A 23,993-nucleotide genomic window follows, 5' to 3' on the forward strand; every position below is an offset into this window, starting at 1 on the left:
TAAAATAAAACTTTTGAATATCTAAATAAAAATAAAAATATAAAAAATACTCAAAATGGCCTTAAAGTTAAAAGAAATAATAGGATGATATTAAGTCCAAATAAATTAAGTTTACGTCATAATATTAACTGTATGGATTATATTTCTTAGTTTGTATACTGTTGTAAAAGGTAATCATAAAAGGGAACGATAATTGTTTTTTTCATTTAAAATTGGTCTCTATTATATTCATTTGTGAGTTTAGATTGGTAAGATGTAGTAGTAGTAAAATATAGTTAAGGTACTTATCTCACCCTACTAAAAAGGATATAAAACCTAAAATTATTCCTAAACAAAGAGAAGTCAGACCTTGGTTGGTTAGCAGTGAGAGATTAATTTGTTTCGGAATCTCGTCATATTCTTACGTTGTTGGTTGAAATTTCAAACATAATGATCCTATCGTCGGTTGAAATTTATATATTTTATGAACTATGGTCGGTTTCGGTATATATGATTGAGTAAGATGCATTCAACCATTGCCTAAGATGCATTCATAAAACCAAAATTTAGTACATTATTCTCAGGGTAAATTAAAAACAAAATTGCCATTCTACATCTACAAACCACCTCATCAAGGGTGCTGAATCTCTGTCTTCTTTCTTTGTTTTTTTAACGTAACTGTACATGCACAAACTAAGGACAAATACAAGGGTTAGGAACTTAGGATTCAACAAAACTAATTGAAACTTGATGACCTGCTCCATTGTTCTTTCAAGTGCTCACTATAGCTGAGCTCAGTGCTAGTTTGTGATGCTTTGTCATCGTCCACACCAAGTAAAGCAAGACTCAGGTGTAACTCAGCACTTGAACTTGGATACACTTCATCATCGATGTTTTCTCCATTTTCTGAATCATCCTCATTGTTCCCAAGGGAGTTCAGCAAATATTCAACTTTCTCATCTCCTTTTAGGATCTTCAGTATCTGTAAATGACAGAGTTTAAGATCTAAAAGTATATATTTTTTCTATGACTCTCATAAATAAACTTTACATAACCTCAATGAAAAATGGAATCAAGCCATTTTTATAAAGGGAATTGGTTCAGTCTTTTAAAGAATGTATTTTTCTTTTAAACACATTTAGTTTAGTTATCGCTGTTACACTAATGCACAGTTCAATTTAGAAAATCAGAATGAAGAACTCTGTAAAAACAGTTCAGATAATTAAAGAAAAATGATTTTTATAAAGTGATTCGGCTTGATTTTCCTCAAAAGGTGTTTTTTTTTTCAAACCTCTAATTTTCTTAATTAAACGTGATTATCATTAAGAACATGACAACTTTAATGTGTAATTTGGTATTACCTGGTTCAGTTTAGGACGAAGTCGAGCAGCCCGTTGGATGCATAAAGATGCTGCCATAACCATTCTTTGCAATTGGACCTCATCAAATTTCCCTTCTAAATCTGGGTCCAATAAGCCTTTAATATCCCCACTATCTATCATTGGTTTTGCCTGAAAATGAAATCATTGTTTAGGATTCCTAGGTGTATAAACTATGATGTATCAAATAAAGATTTATACTTTGACTGACGCTGTTTTCACAAGTTCTGTCTGATATACTTTTCAACAAATTCATTTTTTGAGTCAAATCATTTATCTTATTTTGTGCTTCTCTTTCCATCTCTGTAACAAGGTATAGCAAGAATAATGCCATTCTTACATTTTTTTTATATGATTAAGAGAAGTCAAAATTCATTATTGTAAATGGGGTTAGATCTTACCCACACGACCAAGCTCTCCTGTCCTTTGCAAGCTGCTGAGCTGATTGGTTCCCTTCCTGATATTAGTTCAAGTAGAACTACACCAAATGCATAAACATCTATCCTGTCACTGACATTTCCATACATGAAGTATTCAGGAGCAAGATAACCAAATGTTCCTACTACATCATGTGTCAAAAAGGATGAATTTGTAGGTCCCCATACTGCAAGTCCGAAATCAGATAACTGCATCATGGACCATAGTGAGTTACAATGAAATTCTCACAAATGTTGCTTCATTTGAATACTGATAGTACTAGATATTCTTTTCAATAGTAAGAATCTCAAAACTTTTTGATTACCTGAGGTTCAAACCCTTGGGAAAGAAGAATGTTAGAAGACTTGACATCTCTGTGTATAACAGGCTTCAAAGCTTCCCTGTGTAGGTAATCCAGGGCTTCAGCGATCCCAACTGCCACATTAAATCTCACCTCCCATGACAATTTGCTCTTTCCTATATCCATTTCCAAGTTCATATCAGCAATTACATCTTTCGACAATTGAAATTATGGATGAAAAGTAAAAGAAAAAATAGAAAGAAACTTTACCATGCAGATTTTCCTCTAAGGTGCCCTGGGGCAAATAATCATAAACGGAGATTAAAGTATTGTCCTCTGTACAAATCCCAAGTAGAGGGGCAATGTTTTTGTGCCTCAATGAGGATGTTATTTCCATCTCAAGGGCAAACTCGTTCCAGGCTTCTTTGGATGACTGCAATACTTTAACTGCCACTGGCTTTCCATCAGGGAGGACTCCCTTGTACACACAATTGCTCCCTCCTTTCCCAACCAAGTTTTCTGCAATGAAATACAGAGTTATATACTTATATTTGCTTACAAACTAAAAAAAATCGTAACAGTTAGTATTGCAAGCCATAGTGGTCCAACCTGAAGAAAATTGTCTAGTGCAAGACTGCAGAAGTTCAAGGCTGAACCACTTGCAGTCGATTGAATTTACGCGTTGCATCTCCTCTAGGCCATTTGGTAGCTCAACAGATGGAGCTGAAGAAAATTTGGAGCTCTCATCATCAATATCGCTGATGCTCCTTTCAAATGGATTATCCTCAGAAGAAGAAGAGCAGGGACTTTTAGATGGTGAACGATCCGGTAACGTCATTACCCATTGTACTACTGACATGTCCCTTGCATGATGGGTTTGTGAGGTTCCCGAATTGGCTCCTCGGAGTAGAGGCCACCCAAGCTTTTGCTTAGCTGAATCACCTGCAAACATGGATATTGACCTTGTCTTACATTTTGCTAATCCTTTAAATGCTTCTTCCTTCAAATCTAAGGAATTTTTGGTTGCTGGTTTCTCAATCTCCAGGGTGGAGTCACCAAATGTAGACTGGTTTACTCTGTCACTTGAGTTTTTTCCTATGGTTCTTAAGCTTGGCCTTGGGTCCTTTATAAGAGTACCTGCCACAAGAGGAAGAAACAATCTTCATTCTTTTTTCGCTTTTGTCACTGACTCACTTATGTTAATACTTTTCCCACTAGACAAAACCATGGTCTCCACCAGACAAACCTGGTTGTTGTTCGTTGGTGCAACTCCTATATACAATCCTTGAGCCTTGGATGGCTAGAACATTGGTGGTGGCTGGTACTCGTTTGGCGCAATATTTAGCTAAGCCAGCTCGACCCCTGCAAGTGAAATCTGCTTTAGTCTTTTAACCAATCAGAGGAGGCAAAGGAAGTCAGATAAACTAAACGCAACAAGAAATATTACAGAATTCATTTTGTTCTCTAAGCTCCACATACCCTACCACTAGAGCCAGAGCATCATGTTTTTTTGCTTCTCTAACAAGAATGTTTCGGACGGAGCATCCACAGAAGATTTGACCAGTGAGATCTAACTGAAATCCAACCATACCCGTCAATAAAAATCTGTGACATTTACCAACGACGAGAACGAAAGGGAAAAAAAAAGTTAAAAAGTACAGAAAAGTCTATCTACCTTCTTAGCATCACATAGCCCTTCATAAACTTCTAAATAGTCATCTATCAGAGTATTGCTTTTCCAAACGTGATCTGCATTAAATTAACTCTTTCAACAGGTACACGCGTGAAAAAAATACATATGCTATAATATGCGTGGAAGCTTTGTGAATTCTTTTACCTGGATTTTTAACAACATGCACTGCTACAACAGAATCCCCTGGTTCAGCAACCTTGACAAGTGCCCAGTCGAGAAGCTGTCTACTATGGCCATCAATTCTAATACCAACCAAAACAAACCTTTTTTCAACTTCCATTGCGTTTTGCCTTTACATCAAACACCTCGCCTTCCTTGTTGAGCGAACCATCTCATCCTCTGCAAAACAGAGCATCTGTTACTTTCATGGTTGGGACTCGAACATCATGCCCAATACTCGGCACACCAGGATATACCATAGTTGAATATTAAATAGCAGCACCCATGACAAAGACGGCGTCCTATTAGAAAAATATTTAAATCTAAAACGGGAGAAGAAGAATAACATAAAAGTCACACGACTCATAATTAATATAATATCCTCGTAAAACAAATCGTGGCATTAAACATATGTCGAATAAAACAAGATTAGGCGAATAAATGTGTACCTAAGTATTGTTGGAAGCAGCCATGTTTATTTTAAACAACCAACTTAAACTAGAATCGTAAAGACGAGTGAATCTGCATCTAGGCATTGTGGAAGAACGGAATGAAAGAACACACATGCAGAAAATTTGAGATTTGAAAAATAAAAAAGTGTGTTCTTGAATGAAAGGGGTTGATAAAATTGGAAAGAAGAAGTAAAAAACTCTAAGGCGCGAGGAAGGAAAAAACAATGATGCGAAAAGTAAGGGTAGAAGGTTGTGTTTTACGAAATGATGATATATGAACCTGAAAAATTTTAGTCCTAACAGAGAGTTTTCGCGGGAAACCCTTAATATCCGGTTCTGGTACATGGCTCCATGAAAACGAAACACTGTTCCACGATTATTGCGCCGAACACCACCTCATCACATTTGGTACAAATGTACGTAGATGTTAGCTCGATGAACTACAATAGAAAGTGTAATTACACGACAACAATTATATGTTTTTCAAGATTTAAAATCATAAATGTTAATAACCATTTTATTAACATTTAAATCAATATAATTTCATTCAATTCCATAACATCATGTCATTGCATAGCATATATAATTTGAAATCATAACTATTACATTTATTGAATTCTTTTTTCATTTATTCATAACGGGTTTTTTTTTTATATTTTCTGTTATACATGACATATATGCTAAGTGAAATGGAATCCAAGGAAGAAATTAAATCATAAATTTCATCTAATTGTTTTGAAATTTCAGAAAAAAAAATGAGACAAAAGTGCTACCTATTGAATTTTACAGAAATTAACTATGAACATTCCATCTGATTTTCTAATAATCATAATTTCTTCCCATGACATAATTGCTATGACAAAGATGATTCATAATTATGTAATAATTAATATCGTCCAAAGGGGATAAACACAACCAAATGATATTACGTGCCCGCAGTATCGTTGTGCCTACAAAATCCATTTTGTCTCCTTTGCTTTCTTTAGAATCTTAAGAAATCGATTGGTTAACTGCTCCATACGAAACCCTAATTTGCGAAGAAAATATCTTCAATAAAAAAAAACTATAAACCCTTATTATAGTAATATATAATCGCTTCAGTATCTTTTATTTGTAATATCAGTAAATAAGAAATTATTTTATGTTAATTATCACAAACTTATAACAATTATAATCATACTGCAACACAATTTTCAATTCAAAATCTTAAAAAAATAAGTACGTAAACCATCAACTTATATATTAATCATCTTATTTATTTTTATTCTATAAGACTTTTAACTTATAAAAAGATGATGAATTTATTTTAGACTCTAGAATTCTGGGAGCGCACGTTTTCCATTGAAATTTTGTACAGTGTTCTGTTTTCACCACCCTTAGCAGAATATAGCAGCCCTAACTCAGCAACACGAACGTTGTCACGTAGTGTGTATTAATCTATTACAGTTGCTTAGCCAGAAGAAATTGAACTTGACAATGAAATAAAAGTTGAACACGTTAAAATTCTGATTCTTGAGTAGGCCCCACAAATTCAAAGTCTAAAACATAACCTTTCAACTTTCAACCTCAATACATGTCACATATAATGTTGTCAGGCGAGGTTGTTCTTTGGTGAGAAATGAGCTGACAAATCTTCTGCCTTATCTGATATATTAGGTACAACAGAAATTGGTATGCTCTGCTTTGGTTTGTTCTAACTGGACTTTCACCTTTTCTCTTTTCATTTTTCTGTCCATTTCTCTGTCACATTTAGGTTGTCATTTCTCCTTCATAACAACCAAAAAAAGAAAAAGCATTGCACAGTTTAATCCATTAAACATATTAATAAATAAGATTATATATATTCATCTGTGGTATGAAACACTAATCACTAGAATAAAATAACCTTTCATATTGGTTTTCAATGAATCAAAACATAACAGGATATGATAACATCCGATTCAAAAATTCATTTTTTTTTCAGTTAACTGTTTTGATTTTTTTACCATTAAAGCAAAATCTTCCATTTTTTCGCTTCAGTTTTTAACTGAAATTAAAAAAATTCTATTTTTTTATGTTTTTAATTATCTGATCTCTTCAATAAATCCAATTAAATCGAAAAGAAAACAAATTTATTGAAGAGAATAAGAAAGTCAAAACATTTTAATAGTTTTTTAATGGAAAGGGATTAAGAATTTCTGGTAAAAGTTAGAGGTCTGAACTGTTTGCGAATGTTTTACAAGAACACAAAAACTATTATATTTATGAATTCATGGGATGACTTTCTTTTGTTAAACATGTAGAATCAGTAAAACTTGTATTTTTCGCCTTTTAGTTTGGTGTATTATAGTGGCTTTCATGTCTATAGTTTTCATTGCTGAATTTTAGTGCATATATATAGTTTTATTAGTTTTAATTATTTTTAGTATACAATTGTAATAAAAAAATATCTAAATTTTATGTGAAAAAAAATTATAAAAGCTGCAACTACTCAATAAATTAAAGAATAATTTATCAAAGGAAACTATTATATTTTTTTGAAAAGATGCATGACCAACCGAAAGCATTATTGGACCAAAGAAATTAGAATAGAAAGGATGAGCAAGGTTCTTTCTCCTTGCTTTAAAAATTAAAATCAAATCCATATCCTTGCATTTCTACTTACTTTATTTAATTTATTTTTAATTGGATTATTTTATTTGGCAACTAGTTTATTAGGTCATCTATAATACGAAGTTCGTTGGGTAATGTTTTATACGGACAGCACTACACTGTATGATTTTTAAAACTTTTTACAATTTTGTTTTAATATGCAAGAGTTTTATAAAATTGGCCCTTTGGAAGTTTTTTAATTTAGAATTTACATTTTTCAAAACTTAAAGAAAATATTTTACTTTTAGTTTTAAATTTTATATCACATAAACATGTTTTATAAGATTCAAATTAAACATATGATCTTAATTATAACTACTCCATCCAATATATATTTAGAACAAAAAATAATATTGTTATTTGATTTCTCTTCTCTTTTCATTTTTCTTTCTACCCTTCAAAAGCATCAAAGGATTATTATAACACCATATTTCTCTCTCTGTCTCGTCAAGCTACAAGAAAATAAATATAAGCTTCCTGAAGAATTCACCTTTTACCTTTTTTGTCCTCAAATTTCTATCTTTTTTTTCCTTTGTGGTGATTGCTTGCATGAGTTTTGCACCAGGATATGATTTTATGAAATTGAGTTTATCTTCCAATTTCATGACTTTGAATTTGAGTTTTTTGAGTTAGGAAAAATTATAAGCTTTATTATGCCTAAGCTAATTATTAAGATTTTATTTCAGTTAATAATTTAATCTCAACTCAATAAAGGATACTAGTTGTAAATTGTAATAGCAATAAAGTTCAGACCATCTTATTAAAGATGTGTAGAATTGAGCAATGAATTTAGAGAGGAAAAAAAAGTTGCAACTTGTCAGATCTAATACAAAAATTGGTAGAATGTAACGATCAATCGAGAACAAAAAACAGAAGTAGAAGCTTCCATTTGAATGAAAAAAACTAGGGAGGTTGAATAGAAAGGACGAAGATGGAAGCAGTTGAAGCCTGAGAATGGTGTAGATATGAGAGAGGTGTTGTAGCATACTCAACTGCATCTTTGTAACGATGCAAGAGGATTATTTGGTCCAGGAATATGATGCTGTAAGCCTTATTCTTTATGTAATAACGCCAACCATAAGCAGACCATCAAATCCTATTATTAGGACATTTCATGTAGCTTTACGTGCTTGACATGGCATCACTAATGTCTAATTTCGAATTTCATTTGCGTGCTAATCATGTTTTTGCTCTTAAAGATGTTCATACTGCTTGTTGCATTTATTAAATCAGAATATTAATCTCATATTCTGCAATAATTGCTACCTTTAGTACTTATATATAATTCAGAAAACCTAACCAGTGATCTGGGACATTAGGAACCTACCTGCGTAAACAAGATATTAGTTGTTTCTTGACTCAAGGAAGTAAACGACAATTTAGTATTGGTATTATTTTCAATGGGAATATATAGAAAAGCTCCAAATCAGTGTAGCATTTATTCATAGAGAGCAAAGCTCCAATCACAAAGGTAAAGCCTTTGAGAACAATTCTCATGTGTATACAAGTTATTCAATAATGCTCAAGCTTCACGGTCATATGTATATATATTAATGAATAATAATATAAAAGAGAAGGTTTTTGAAGTGCAAAAAGATAATTCCAAAACGTATTGGAGGAGGCAAGAAAGCAGAGAGCTTTAGCCCATGGCATACTTCTGGGTCCAGCTTCTAGCAGTGGACTCATACTTGACTTTGTCGGTCTTGCACATGTGAGCAATTTCAGGCATCAAAGGGTCATCAGGGTTTGGATCCGTTAGCAGAGAACAGATAGAGAGCAGCACCTGCATGATGATTTTTGAAAACCAGTCAGCATTTACAACAAACAGATACAAACTAATAATGACATCAATGAATAAAGTTCCCCCAATACGACCTTTGATATGGTGAGAGCAGGACTCCATTGTTCTTTGAGTATGTCCAGGCAAATATTGCCATTGCTGTTAATGTTGGGATGGAATACCTTGGTCCTGAATGCAACCTGTAAAATAGTTTTTGATGCTAGCCATCATTTAGATCCAGCCCTTCACAATAAATAACAGTTCCTAGAATTCTAAACTGAAAACACATGTTTTTTTTAGCTGATGATTTTGCTACTATATGTTTGTATGTAAATCTAGTACATGGCTGCTTATATGTGTGTATTGCTCTAGAAAAACAGATGTTCCACCTTCAAATATGGCAAAGGAAGACACTCTTTGCTTATCCATAGTCATTTGTAAATGAAAGTTTAGCTGAAATAAAGAGAACTGGTGTCAGAAACAGGAGTAACAGTTTTTGGTGTATACCTTGGGAGGTTTGAAGGGATAATCAGGAGGGAAATGAATGATGACGAGGAAAACGCCACCAGTATAGGGACTGTCATTTGGACCAATGATGGTTGCTTGCCAATTGAACATGTCCTCACCCACAGGCCCTGAAATCCGCCATAACTAGCATGTCACACTACATTGCAGTGTGTTGCAGCTAATAACGCAATTAAACTTTTATCAACCTCTTTACCTGCACTGCATGAAGTTGGTGGATCTCTCTGTAAGTCCTTGAGCTCCTTCAGTATTCTCTTGGTTGCCATTCAAAGTTCTTTTAGGATCGTAGAAGAGGAAGTAAGGAGGAGTGGGAAGCCAAAAGGATTAGAACACTACAAGAAACAAAGCAGGTTGCAGGCTATTTAATGGCTAAAGAAGGGAGATTGAACAGAATCAAGAGTTCAATTCACTAACGGAAGTGGGCACAGAATATATTCCTCACAAAAAAGAAGATAAGATTCTAATGATCATTCAACTTTTTGATACGATATGGGAGAAACCAAAGAGCGAAAGCTGTTTGCCACATTACATAGTTTTTGGCAACCTCCTGCTGTCAATCTAATCATCGGTGGAAGAAGGGTTCACACCATAAGATTCTTCATTAAGATATTATATCAAAGCTAAATGTTGAATCTACAAACACATAATTATAGTTTAGTTTACTATTTGTAAATTAAGAAAAGTTCGAGAATTCCTTTTTTAAGCTTCTGATGCTACTTCCCCTGTAAATGCATCGATGCCAAAATAAATAGTTATTGGACAACCCACATCCAAAAAGAAGAAATTAGATCCACACTTCGCTAGTCGTTTCCCGCAGTCCACACGTTGAGGATCTGATAAAGCTGGTGAGAAGTCAAAGATGAATTTGGTCTTGTTTTGTGAATCCTTCAAAATAACGTATATTCCATTGCAACGGTGCAAGCACAAAGTTGTTGACAGCTCCAATAATATTCTTTTCATTGCTTATCAGTTAAGATTGCATTTTAAATTTCGCTTTTACCAGCCTAATGCTACAATTATCACAACATTTTAGTTCGGAAAGTCAAACTCATAGGAACAAACAAATGGAAGAATGAAAACTTGATCAAACCAACTACATCCAAGCTGTTAAAGCAGCTAACATAATTAATTACATATACTTAGATCATATTCAATGCCACATATGCATGCAAGCACCTTCTAGATTAGATTACAACATGAATTCCACTGCTGGAAATGTCCATCTAATAGCAATCAATACAACAGGAAAACAGCCAATTGAAACGTAAGTGTTGTGCGCACGCCAAACATACTGAAATTATGACTGTACAGATCCTACAGCCAGAGACAATTAGACAAATAGCTTGATTCTTTTTGAGCGAACCTTGATGTGGTCAGTTGGACGTGGTGATTCCTTCATCTAGGTTGGAAATAGTATAAGATATAGAATGGCAAAGACTAAAGTCATGTCATCCTCCGCAAACTACTATATCAAGACTTGAAGATCACAAAATGGAACAGGCCTTTTGCCCCTTTCTCTTCTTTTTCTTCTGCTTTGGTGGCTGAAGAACTACCTTGATGGCAGCATCAAAAACAGCCTTCACATTCTGCATTCAGAGGTTAACATCAATAAGGTTGTGACTTCCTTTAACCTTCCGAACTTTAAAGGTTCAGAGAACATATATGCAAACCTGTTGTGTTTTTGAACTACATTCAATATAAACTGGAGCACCAATGACCTTTCTCAGTTCCTCACCCTTCAGAAAATAAAGTAAATCAGACCACTAATCTACCAAGTTCATGCCCGTATTGACAAATAAAGGCTAAAAGAAAAAAGAAAAAAAAAAAGTAAAAGAAAATGCATAAAAAAGAAAAAAAAAACAGTAAAAGAAAATGCATAAACAATTAATTGAAGGAAGTAGTGGCAAATAACTAGCACCTGTGCTGTGGTGATAGGCACTGCGCTAGGATGATCTTGGAAGAACTGTTTATCATCCCGAAGATCTACAAGACAGATTTGGTTGTCATGAAATTGAGACTGATAAATCATGAACTCACTTGGCAACTAAATATGCTCACTCTTTCATCCTACACCCCCTAATACACAGCTAAACTCCAAACTTCTCAAGCTTTTATGAACAACCACTCATGCAGCGTTTAGAACAACCCCTACACTTGCCTTTTTAGTTATATGCGAACCAATTATTTGTTAAAGTCACAACTGACAACTGAGGTAAGTTTGTAATACAGGAAGGAACTTCATCACTCTCTACTGAATAACAACCAATAAAGTAACCGCGATAGCTTAAGATGATAGAATTTAGGTGTAGACATATAACTAGAGGTTGGGTTTATTTAACAAGTAACTTCTTCACTATAAAACCGTGAGGGGTACACAAAGTGAGAACAACAAGGCAAGTCATCATTAAATGAAGAAACTTTGCAATATCATGGAATTACAGTTATGCTGATTGTTATCTAACACATAAGGAACACATTAACAATGTAAAACAAAATTAAAGAAAGTAATGAAGGGACAAAAATATAACCAAGTTTTGTTCCAACAAGAATAATTGGAACACCGGGAGCATAATGCCTCAACTCAGGAATCCACTGGAAAAGAAGGGGGTGAAATTAGTCCAGAAAAAGAGAGGGAAAGAAACAATAAAAAAGAAAGAAAAATATCAAGCATACCTTTTTGGCAACATTTTCATAGCTTGCCCTGCTTATGAGAGAGAAAGCAAGCAGGAAAACATCTGCCCCACGATAGCTTAAGGGTCTCAATCTATTGTAATCTTCTTGGCCTGTTCCATGAGTTTAAAAACCAAAACCGTGACAAGCCACTCCCAAAATACAGTAAGTATGAAAAATGACACGGAAATTATACTTACCAGCAGTATCCCACAACCCAAGATTCACAGTGCTTCCATCCACCACTACATTTGCACTGAAATTGTCAAAGACAGTCGGCACATAGTCCTGTTGCAATGAATCACAAAGAAACACAAGATGTCACAATAACTACCCCAAAGTCGTCCCCGTGATTAGGTCAATTGTCAGTCAAACAGCATAAAGAAAATCGTTTTGAAGATCAATCCCAAAAACAAAGATCTAAGTCCCAAGATAAGCAAAGCATCTGAAAGATACATTGTACCTCCGTAGAGTCGTATAAAGCAAAAATATAGCACCTATTGAAATCAACATCCAAGATTTAACCAAAGAGAAGAAAAAAAAAAACCATGCTTGGTCTGTCTAAAAGAAACCTTAGCATCAGCAACTCTAAACGAGGTAAGGTAAGGACAAATAACCAAGAAAACCCTAGGAACAAGAACACGAAAAAAACCAAAAAAAAAATGAATTTTGAAGAACACAAGCAACCCCATTTCTTAAAAAGCAAGAACAAATAGGTCAGAAGTATCCCCAACCCATATTTTGTCATTGTCTGAAAACCCAGTGAGCGAGAACCTGAAGAGCTAATAAAATGTGAAGCTTTCTTTGGGGAGAGAGAAGTACAAACAGACTGACCGTAGGGAAAGTGTTGCTGGTGTAGGAGATAAGCATGCAAGTCTTGCCGACGGCACCGTCCCCAACGGTGACACACTTGATGAACCTGGAGGCACTCATTGCTGTGTTTGTTGCAGGTAGGATAAAGGTTAATGGTTCATGCGGCAATGGTGAGTAAAATTGTGCATGTTCAAGAAGATGAGAAAGAAGAAGAAGAAAGAGAAGGGAGAGAGAAGGAAGAAAAAAAGGGTGTTAGAGAAAGGGGAAAAGAATTGAATTTGGTGTACTGCTGGAGCTGGGCCTGCATGTTGTAGTTGCCAGCTATTGTTTTTGTTATGCCACAAATTCATCATCTTTCATCTCTCAGACTACCAAATTTTAATATGCCCCCACCAACTCCCCTCACCTTCATCCCAATGCCTTTGTCAAATAAAGAAATCCAAACAACTATAAGATATTTTATGCTTTCAATAAAATCTTAATTATCTCATTAATTATTATAAATATGGGTGTTTTGTATTAATAAATGATTAAAGAATATTTTTTAATTACTTTTACTGATTTCCAAGACTATATTTAGAAATATCTCACCTTGGCAATATCTATTTTAAATAAAAATAAGTGTGAGGATGAATAGTATTTGGCAAATATCTATTTTATAAAATATTTTCTATAGATGTTGGAATATGAAAGAAACTCGGGAATATGTTACTTAATACATTTTTCATTATTATTATTTTAATTTTTTTAAAATTAAAAAAATGAAGAGAAAAAGTATTAAAAAAAGTTGTGAGAATGATTTTCAAGTTGAAGAAAAATAAACAACTCGCACCAACTTTTCAACCAATCCTACTTCACACCTATTTGTGGGATTCATTTATAATGCTTTAATTTTTTTTTATTCCACACAAAAATTCAAATTATGAAACGAATTTCAATCGTAATATTTCCCTATGATTGCATAGTCTCCATTTGTGGCTTCTTCACATAAAATAACAAAGCAATGATTTTACCCTTTTTTTTACTATTTATATAGTTATTTTGTGAATTTATTACAACTATGTTTTTTTTTTTTTTCTGAAAATTTAATGTGGGGTGTAAAATGATTTATCAAGAGAAAAAGTAATCGATATATACATTTTACGTATGTGTATATTTAGTACAATAATATTGTTTTATTTTTTAAATTATAATTATTATTTTCTAAAAGCATACAAGATCATAAACCCATGAAAGCCAATATTATAGATTAAATGAGTTTAAACAATATTGGTCTAGTCAAATTTAAGTAACTATTATTAATTTGGTTCAACTCATCATTTTATAGAGTACACCTATTTTTCCAATACTAATATATATTCATCACTTTTATTCAATTTTTACATTTTTTTTTCAGTATGTAAAAAATTAGGGAAGAATCCTTAGAAGCTGAGGATATCGTTTTATCATAAACTTCTACAAAATAATATCGTTTTGTTACATAATAAATGCACAAATTAAAAACCAAATAATAGCAAAAATGGGTCAAAAAAGTAATAAAATATATAATTAAGTCTAGTATATAATAAAACTAGGCCGGTATAAATTATGATAAATTGTTTTGTTTTTTAACCAAAAATAGAATTTTATTCTGATAAATTATTTTTTTACTATAAACACGGAAATTTTTTATTATCAAGATAAAACTTTAATTTAGTTAAAAACAAAAAGAAAAAAGACCTCAAACATTTAGGTAGATAGATTATATCTAATTTTTTTTATAAACATGAGATAAAATGAAGATTTATTTTCTTTGTTTTGCAAAAGAACCATGATTAGAGGACCCCCACTCTTGGCTGCAACTTAGTGTCAGCCATGTTTCATTGTTCATAGAGCTTGCTGCATAATGCAAATGAATTTTCTTTTGTAGCTGTTTTAATGTATACAAAGGTAAAGTAGCCTATATAAATTAGACACTTAGGATAATTTTTAAAAAAAAGTTACTAAGTGTGATGATGCACTTGTTAAGAATCTCTGGTTAGAAGAGAGACAAGAAATTGCTGCTGTACGAAAGAAGTTAATACATAGGACTAGCATGTGAAATGTTCGTCGTTTTCTGTGAATAAAGAAAATTTTATTTCTGAATTCTGATTAGCCGTCTCACACTATCTCTCTCTCATTAACCATTCATGCATGCATTATCAGTTTTACAAACTTGGGAGTATTATAATTCCCTAAATATATTAGTTCGGTATTTTGCATGAGTAATTAATTTATTGCATGTTAAAATGAATCTCGGTCTGTCATAAAAGACTTCAGATAATGTCTCATAATTCTGACAAAGAGAAAAACAAACAAACAAATCATGTCTTGTTTTTTAATCTTTGCAACTTAGTGTTTTTTAATCAATCACGAATTACAACGTTGTAAAAAAAATTATAAAAAAAAAAGTTTTTAAGAAGATATTTTTCTTCTAAAATTATGTGAAGAATAAAATGTAAAGCAGGTTGTCTTCTCAGTCTAAAAAAAAATTTTTCGTGGATTATATAAATACTAATAACATTTGAGCCAACTATATAAAGGATCGACACCATTTTTTACTTAAAATCTTAAAATAATTGGGTCTATCAAGGAAGAGATAGATTCTATGTGGATTACACAAACACCAATAACATCTGAACCAACTATATCAAGAGTCGACATCACTTTTTATCTAAAATCTTAAAACAATAAATTAATAAATCTTTCATTTTTATGTTCTACTTTTTCATTTCTAGACTTAAACAGAACTCTCGACACCGTCCACTACATATTACGAAAGAAGTTTACAGTGTTAGGGAGAAAAGAGACGACAGGGATGGGTAATGCATCCTCCATTAAACCCACGTGGAAGATAGTGACAAGTGTGAGAATGATGTGAAAGAAAGGCATAGCATTCCTTGATTAGGAAGCGATAATTCATGGTTGGGTATGGAAAGCTTTTGTTTAATAATGTGTAATTAAAGCAGAAATATGCTACTATTGATAGTGAATGGTGATGCATAAATGTTATCTCTAACTTTGTAGCATGTCCATGGCAGTGGTACAACATGCTTAAATTTCAATTTCATTTCGCATAAAATTGATGAATGGTACCACCCACCTAATCAGATTAGTTGGATCATCACAAATCAACAATTGTGACGTTTTACGGAACTACTGCAGAGTGCTGACAGGTACTTTCAGCTTCATCTGCCACTGATTAAGCAAATCCACTGTTATCAATTATTCATCGAGTAATAATATAAGAAAAAATAATAATACTTTTTTATTTATGTAAAAGTATATTTTTTTTATTAATCAAAGTTAAAAGATTAAGCATCAATAATCGTTTGCATGAATCAAGTCAACCGATTATATATATTCGTCTCTGTGTGTAACACACGGCACGTATCTCTTGGAATTTTTATGTTGAATTTGCCTATAGATAGTAATTTATGAGTATCTAATCTACACCTAAACCTATGTCAATCAACCTTCCACCACCTGATTTTAAGCGACCACCACGATGTATGGGTCTTATTCAATTTTCGTTCGTATTCCAAAGTTTGGTTCTTTCTTCAAACAATTCTACTCTTTTCTTTTCTTTTCTTTTTTTTATTTTAATTTGCTGCTTCTTCAGGAAACATATGAACGTGTGCTGACAAAAACCACTTTGACCGCAAGTTCGCAAGGCCAATGCTATCTGCACCTCCGTTTTTTCTTTCTGCACCCCTAAGACTGTGTTTGGTTTGCTTTTTTGTTTTTGGTTTGGTGTGAAGGTACTGGTGTGCGTTTTGGTGGCAGTTGGTGGTGGGAGTGGTACTGGTGCATTTCTTATGGATGAGTTATTTTTCATTTTTTTAATTTTAATTTTGAATTATGTAATTTGTAGATCTCGGATTACACACTCTAGCTAAAATGTTATATTTGTTTGTTTTGAATTCTACAATTTAATACCTAAAATTTATCCTATTTCTATTGTACATTTCGAAATATAAATTTTATAATACAACTACGATTATACAACCTAATTTTATATTTTATATTAACAATCTTAAATAGAAATTTCTTTGGTTTTTGTTCGTATCATGGGTTTTAATAGGGTAAAATATATTTTTGATTCATTAACTTTCATTAAAATTAGAATTAATCTTTCTTTGAAATTTTAGTCCAATTTAATCTTCTGACTTTAAAAATGCATGGATTTGATTCTATTTAATACATGAGAAGGTAATAAATTTTATACATATTTTTTTAAAATACTTCGAATTTTTTAAATGGAATAAATTACATCATATTGTAAATTATATGTTATAATTAGAAGAGTTGTTACAATTCCAACAAAATAAAGATTGTATATTCCAATTTATAACTGTAACTCAATATTAGTTCTGTAAGATACTTGTGAATTATTGTAAAGTTCTTAATACATCTTTAATTCTTACTAATAATAAAAGGAATTAAAATCATAAAATAATTTTTTGATAAAAAAATCTTATTGATGCTGATCGATTTCGTGTTATTTTTTTAATAGGATGCATAAATATAAATATATAATAACCATCCAAACTTTATAAATGTCTTCTAAGCATAAGTCATTACATAGTTTCTTAAAATCCACAAGATATTAAGTTAAAATATTGCCACCTGTACAGCAATGCCACACATACTGCCACGTGGAAGTGGTGTACATGAACTGCAAGTGTATGTCAAACATTTTCAAAAAGGAAAGTAGAGTGTGCAATGGACCATGAACACCGCAAAGAATTCAAAGCAATGCATGGGGAAGATAAACATGTGATATATATGTATATATACACGTTCCAAAAATAACAGGCAAAACAATAATAGTATAGTTTACAAAGAAAAATACTATGTAGCTAGCAGCGAAAGAAGGAGAAAGCAACATATTTAAGCGACACGTAGACAAAGCTTAACCATGACCAATGATTCCTAACAGAAATTTGACAAAGGAAACCGAGGTTTCCTCCAACACCTTATATACAACATCATGTGTTGTCTGTTGTTTCACTACGTAAGTGTGGCTGATGGAATTGTGGAAACAGTTTCAGAACAACTACACCATCTGATTAATCAATTTCGAGTTATTTGCCCTCACACAATCTCAACATGTCGACAATCAAACTTGCTTTGATTACCTTGCTTTTCATCACTGTTACCAGCGCAGAGAAGAATAAGAATAAGGAAGTCACATACGATAGAAGGTCGCTCATCATCAATGGAAAACGGGAGCTTCTCTTCTCCGGTTCCGTCCATTACACTCGAAGTCCCCCTGAGGTACCTTCTTCATCACGTAACATGCAGAAATTGTTGTACTGAATGCATGCTATATGATCTCAGTGAATCTCTACGTAACATGCAGTTGAACTTTATTAATTAATTTTTGTTGTAATATAAAATATTCAACTCCATGCTACGTGTGAACGTGAGGATTCCAAACCATGCAACAATTTCTCGGTATAGATGAACAAATAAATGGTTTTGTTGGGTGTACGTTTTCAGATGTGGCCACAGATTATTGACAAAGCTAGACGTGGAGGTATAAACGTGATTCAAACATACATCTTCTGGAACGTTCATGAGCCTGTACATGGCAAGGTAAAATTGTTTCTGGAACTAGATCGAACTACTAGCTGCATACACGAATCGTTAATGAATATTTCAGCTGGTCTAAATGGTGGTTTGTTCTCTGATTTTGCAGTTCAAAGTGGATCCGGAGTATGATTTCGTGAAGTTCATGCAGCTCTGTCATGACAAAGGAATGTATGTTACCCTCAGGGTTGGACCTTTCATCCAAGCCGAATGGAATCACGGGTATGCTATTTATTGAATTTAAAATTCTGAAATGAAATGCATGTTCTGAGCTACAAATAATACCTGTTCGTCGCTGTCTCATATGATGATAATTAATTTCCTTCATTGTTGATGATGCATCAGAGGACTTCCGTATTGGCTAAGAGAGGTTCCTGATATCATATTCCGTTCAAACAATGAAGCCTTTAAGGTATGAATCAACCTTACGTGAGGTTCGAGTTCCTGGTAATATAGTTGAAGATTATTAAAATGATTTCTAATTTGCAGAAATACATGAAAGAATATACAAAAACTGTTATAAAATTATGTAAAGAAGCGAAGCTCTTCGCTCCCCAAGGAGGCCCCATCATCTTGGCACAGGTTCTGAATATTATCAACATAATAAAAAATCTCCCAACGCTAATTACTTCACAAGATATAGTATAAGCAAAGTAGTGTTCACAGCATTTGATTTATAATACAGATCGAGAATGAGTACAACCATATCCAACGCGCTTTTAGAGAGGACGGAGATAAGTACGTCCAATGGGCTGCAAATTTGGCAGTTGCACTGGATGTTGGAGTTCCATGGATCATGTGCAAACAAACGGATGCTCCTGATCCAGTGGTAAGTTCATGGAATCGTGTATACATATTACAAACGGTTGGGAAAAATTAGATTTTGGATGCAAAACATATCTTACAAGATTAAATTAGATTTTACACACAAAACTTATCTCATAAATCGGTTTTATAGAGTTAAATTAGATTTTGCGTGAATTTCCAGGTAAATGCATGCAATGGAAGACACTGTGGTGATACCTTTACAGGCCCTAACAAACCCGACAAGCCTGTCCTGTGGACTGAAAACTGGACTGCTCAGTAAGTATATTCATTGCTGATCAACATTGTAAGTAAGTATTTTTGTAATGTTTCGTGAACATCAATTAACCCAATTGAAACTACAGGTATAGGGTGTTTGGAGATCCACCATCGCAAAGATCAGCAGAAGACATTGCCTTCTCAGTTGCCCGTTTCTTCTCTAAGAGGGGCTCTTTGATGAACTACTATATGGTAATGAAAACCTTATGATGCTATATATATAGCTAGCCAGCTAGCAAATTTGTTTTACGAAACGAAGTTATGGATAGAGAGTTTGTCTTCTCACTCAACTCAATCTGAAACTTGTGTGTAGTACTATGGTGGAACAAATTTTGGTAGAACAAGCTCTGCCTTCAGTACAACCCGATATTACGATGAAGCCCCTCTTGATGAGTTCGGTTTGCAGAGAGACCCAAAATGGAGTCACCTGAGAGACGTGCACAAGGCATTGACCCTATGCAGACAGTCCCTGTTCGGTGCTGAATCGACGACCACAAAAGTTAACCAGCATCATGAGGTCAGCATCTCATCTCACCAGCCTTCATGTTTGCAAGTTTTTTGAACTACAACCATAATGCTGCAAGTTTAAATTACGCAGATTATAGTTTTCGAGAAGAAAGAGAGTCACTTATGTACTGCTTTCATCACTAACAACCACACCAAAAATTCAGCCACCATAAAGTTCAGAGAAACGAACTATTTTCTGCCACCACGTTCCATTAGTATCCTCCCTGACTGCAAGACTGTGGTCTTCAACACCCAAAATGTAGCTTCTTTTACCCTTTCTTTTTACAAGGCTTTGAAATTTTTGATTTGCTTCTTGATTAGTCCCTGTATTTAATTCACATTGCCTCCTCAATCAGGTTGCTTCACAACATAATTCAAGGAACTTCAAGAGGTCAAAAAATGCAAACAATTTCAAGTGGGAGGTGTTTACTGAAACCATTCCAGTCGCCAAGGATATACCAGTTAGTGGAAATGTCCCCGCTGAACTTTATAGCTTGCTTAAAGACACCACAGACTATGCATGGTACACCACCAGGTGAGTTCCTGTCAGAAACAATTTCCCTTATTTATTATCCCATGCATAAGATTTCGCCCTGATATTTCGTCAATCTCATCATCCCTGCGTTGGTATTCTATACAACTGTTGTATGAGACCCTTTTATACATTTAATGCAGCGTGGAATTGGGTCCGGAAGACTTGCCAAAGAAGAGTGACGTATCCACCGTTATTCGTATTTTGAGTCTTGGCCATTCACTGCATACCTTTGTAAATGGAGAATTTATTGGTAAGAACGCAGAAACTTGACCAATGATCATTCTCCATAAAAGAGGGAAGTGGATCGAGTCCAATGTATTTGGATTTCTTCATGCCTTGCAAAGTGTATAGTATTCTATTCTCTAAGAAAAACTCATGAGGGTTGTTCACATTTGGCTAACTATCTGTCTTGATGGTTTTAAGGAACAAATCATGGTACCCATGAAGAGAAAGGTTTTGAATTCCAGAAAGCTGTAAACTTTAAGGTTGGAGTTAACAACATAGCTATCTTGGCTACCACTATTGGACTCCCTGTAAGAGGCTCAACTTTTTCCTTCTCACCTATGTTCACCACTTGTTTGTTTCAATGTTTCAATGTTTCAATGTCATCATATTTTTGTATCCCCTTTAATATATACAGGACAGTGGTGCATACATGGAGCACAGGTATGCTGGACCGAAGTCTATACTCATCCTTGGTCTTAACTCAGGAAAAATTGATCTGACTTCTAATGGTTGGGGCACTAAGGTATTATTAATTGATCAACCAATCTGTTTAAATAACAGTTGAACAGGTGAGATTGCACAGCTGAATTGGTGGCGTTTTGCAGGTTGGAATCCAAGGAGAGGAGTACGCCGTTTTCACTGAGGAGGGATCAAAGAAAGTAGAATGGAAAGAGGCCAAGGGAAATGGAAAGTCTCTCTCGTGGTACAAGGTAATAGTTAATGGATTAAAATTTTGCAAGCTCTTTCTAGGGGACCCATGTTTGAATTTTTTTACAGACAACTTTTACAACACCAGAGGGAAGGGATCCTGTAGCCATAAAGATGACTGGTATGGGGAAGGGAATGATTTGGATCAATGGTAAAAGCATTGGTCGTCATTGGATGAGTTTCCTCTCTCCCCTTGGAAGCCCTACTCAGTCAGAGTAAGTAAATCACTGAAAAACAAATATCTGTCCAAGAAAACGAACCAACTCAGAGTTATTCATTATCCTTGTTTTTTTAACTTTTGTTTTGGCCATCTCAAATTTGCTACTTATGTTGCATCAGGTACCACATCCCAAGGACTTACTTAAATCAAAAAGACAATCTCCTTGTGATATTTGAGGAAGAGCCATCAGACCCAAGTCAGATAGAGATTCAAACGGTTGACAGAGATACAATATGCAGTATTATCACAGAGAATCACCCTCCCAACGTCAATTCCTGGGCATCTAAGGGTGGCAAGTTCCAGACTGTTGTGGAAAATCCGAAGCCAACAGCTACAGTCACATGTCCAACCTACAAAACCATTAAGACTGTGGAGTTTGCAAGCTTTGGTGATCCCACGGGTGTCTGTGGAGAGTTTGTTATGGGAAAATGTGATGCCTCTGCCACCAAGCAGATTGTTGAACAGGCAAACCTCTCGTTTCTTTCTTTGCAAAATACCAACTAACACTGTTTTTATCTTTGCAAACTCCTCAAACATGCAGCTCAACCTTTTTGTTTTTTGCTTGTTTGACTTTGTTCAGCAATGCGTGGGAAAACAGTCATGCTCCATTCCACTTGAAGCCTCAACCTTCACCAAGGGAAAAGATCCTTGCCCAGACGTGTCGAAGACTCTTGCAATTCAAGTGAAGTGTGACTTATAGAAACCTGTTTCTAGGACAGTTAGAGCTGAGTTTGCGTTAGTTATCTGATTGCTGAAATGCAGTTCATAAACTCAGATTTCACTTTGTTTTCTTTTCTTTTGTTTTATAGTAAGTCACAGGATACCTCAAATCAGTGTCCTTTCTTCACAAACAGCATTTTTGTTTGTTCTGACTACATTAAAAAATTTTGTTCTGATTACATTAAAGATGTAGAGAAACATTTAATACAAGTTCGATAGGATTAAGCTTTTATCCAGAGTTCTTACTTGTTCATGCGGTACGAATATTCTATCATATCATATAAGATGTCCAAAATGGTTAGTCCCAAAGAAGTAATTTATTATGCTTTTAAAAACAGTAATAATGAGGTTGAGATTTGTCAACTATCATTTCTAAGTTGATCAAAGCAACTAAAATGCAATGATTATCTTCTTCCATTTAAGAATTGGACCAAAATATGTGAAAACTATTAACTGGCAGGTTAAGACCAAATGCGGTTTATTCATTGATTAATGCTTTATTACACAAAAAATTGAACCAGAAAAGTTAATTAAAAGTTAAGTGCTGTGTGACCCAATTTAAACTAAACTCCTAAAACTTAATTCAAAACTCACTGTCTTTTTAAGAATTCATCTTCGTCATCAAATTGTCCACGAAAATAATATTTATGTCTATCTCGTTAAAATTGGACTCCACAATTAACCCAAAAAACGATAAGTACAGATAACTTGTGTAAACAAACTCAGAAAATTATTCATTTGGGTTATCAGCTAAGACTATATAAAGTGGATAAAAAATAGTGGCAAAACCAATTTAAAGAAGTATTTTTGTTTTTTTACTTTTTATTCATAAGTAATTAAGTAAGCGAGGATTAGTATCTAAAATTAGGGTTAAATTTTTATTTATTTAAATACTTATTATGAATACTTTTATCTTACTGACATGCCATGTAAATTTTTATGACTTTAAGAATCATTATTGAATCAAACAAACCTTAAATTAACCCGAAATAGAAAAAAATAAAAAAAAAACATGAATTTTATAAGTTTAATTGTCAAACTATTTTTTTTCTTAGTTTATCATATAGCATGATAAACTAATAAACAAACAAACAAACGCCAAAATCATGATAACTATGATCCTTAAAAGTTACAAGTTGTGCTATTCTAATCTTTCAAAGTTTCAAAATTTACTGACATTTTTCTCTGAAACATCCATTTTTAAATAATCTTAACCCTCGAACACTTCTTTTTAAGCAGACATTATGGGATAACTTCTGAAATATACACAAAATTACCCATTTTAGAAACTAATTATAAATTATTTCAACGTAATTTCTTTGCACAATAACTTCGAAGTTTGACTTGTTTACATAGGAAAAAAAGTTATATCATCAAATTTAAATTCCCTGCTGAATTATACATATACCATTCGAGAAAATAATTACTTTTCATTAACTTTTGTTGTGGAAACTAAAAAGTAAAAGTCCATACCATATGTTTGTGTGTTATTGATCTTTTTATACTACAAGTGCCGAATTTAGCAAAAAAAAAGGCACCAAGAGAATTTTAGTTGTTAGGAACAAGATGATAAAAAAGAAGTT

At 33.6% G+C, this 23,993-nt stretch overlaps 4 protein-coding genes across 5 annotated transcripts; 1 reads left to right on the plus strand and 3 right to left on the minus strand.

Annotated features, from left to right (window-relative positions):
- Positions 1-503: 503 nt before the first annotated feature.
- LOC124840979 (protein kinase STUNTED-like) lies at positions 504-4,786 on the minus strand. 2 transcript variants are annotated; one of them, XM_088108608.1, is made up of 11 exons: positions 4,661-4,786; positions 3,914-4,108; positions 3,752-3,825; positions 3,556-3,650; positions 3,323-3,438; positions 2,686-3,213; positions 2,347-2,595; positions 2,101-2,252; positions 1,760-1,984; positions 1,341-1,490; positions 504-961 (listed from the first exon to the last, which is right to left on the minus strand). In XM_088108608.1, exons 2-11 carry the CDS (start codon positions 4,047-4,049, stop codon positions 716-718), a joined length of 1,971 nt encoding a protein of 656 aa, XP_087964734.1. In that variant the 5' UTR covers positions 4,050-4,108; positions 4,661-4,786; the 3' UTR covers positions 504-715. The 2 variants fall into 2 exon arrangements, with proteins under 2 accessions (XP_087964734.1, XP_047173095.1); XM_047317139.2 differs by lacking the exon at positions 4,661-4,786 and adding an exon at positions 4,378-4,652.
- Positions 4,787-8,420: 3,634 nt separating this feature from the next.
- On the minus strand, positions 8,421-9,672 carry LOC124840987 (ubiquitin-conjugating enzyme E2 28-like). Its single transcript, XM_047317148.2, has 4 exons — positions 9,513-9,672; positions 9,299-9,426; positions 8,887-8,991; positions 8,421-8,794 (listed from the first exon to the last, which is right to left on the minus strand). The coding sequence occupies exons 1-4, from the start codon at positions 9,580-9,582 to the stop codon at positions 8,651-8,653; spliced, it is 447 nt and encodes a 148-aa protein (XP_047173104.1). The 5' UTR covers positions 9,583-9,672; the 3' UTR covers positions 8,421-8,650.
- A 709-nt stretch (positions 9,673-10,381) lies between these two features.
- On the minus strand, positions 10,382-13,206 carry LOC124840986 (rac-like GTP-binding protein RAC1). The gene is made up of 7 exons (XM_047317147.2): positions 12,821-13,206; positions 12,187-12,274; positions 11,990-12,099; positions 11,845-11,908; positions 11,235-11,299; positions 10,987-11,052; positions 10,382-10,902 (listed from the first exon to the last, which is right to left on the minus strand). Exons 1-7 carry the CDS (start codon positions 12,917-12,919, stop codon positions 10,801-10,803), a joined length of 594 nt encoding a protein of 197 aa, XP_047173103.1. The 5' UTR covers positions 12,920-13,206; the 3' UTR covers positions 10,382-10,800.
- Positions 13,207-17,727: 4,521 nt separating this feature from the next.
- On the plus strand, positions 17,728-22,572 carry LOC124840946 (beta-galactosidase 13-like). Its single transcript, XM_047317087.2, has 18 exons — positions 17,728-18,097; positions 18,323-18,418; positions 18,522-18,634; positions 18,758-18,824; positions 18,902-18,994; positions 19,098-19,241; positions 19,401-19,495; positions 19,582-19,687; positions 19,809-20,012; positions 20,094-20,261; positions 20,359-20,537; positions 20,678-20,787; positions 20,961-21,070; positions 21,178-21,285; positions 21,368-21,472; positions 21,540-21,685; positions 21,810-22,155; positions 22,271-22,572. Exons 1-18 carry the CDS (start codon positions 17,930-17,932, stop codon positions 22,388-22,390), a joined length of 2,478 nt encoding a protein of 825 aa, XP_047173043.2. The 5' UTR covers positions 17,728-17,929; the 3' UTR covers positions 22,391-22,572.
- The last annotated feature ends 1,421 nt before the right edge of the window (positions 22,573-23,993 follow it).

Source organism: Vigna umbellata, chromosome 3 (genome assembly GCF_029865625.1).
Source record: "Vigna umbellata cultivar VRB3 chromosome 3, Vumbellata_1.0, whole genome shotgun sequence".
NCBI classification, from domain to species: Eukaryota; Viridiplantae; Streptophyta; class Magnoliopsida; order Fabales; family Fabaceae; genus Vigna; species Vigna umbellata.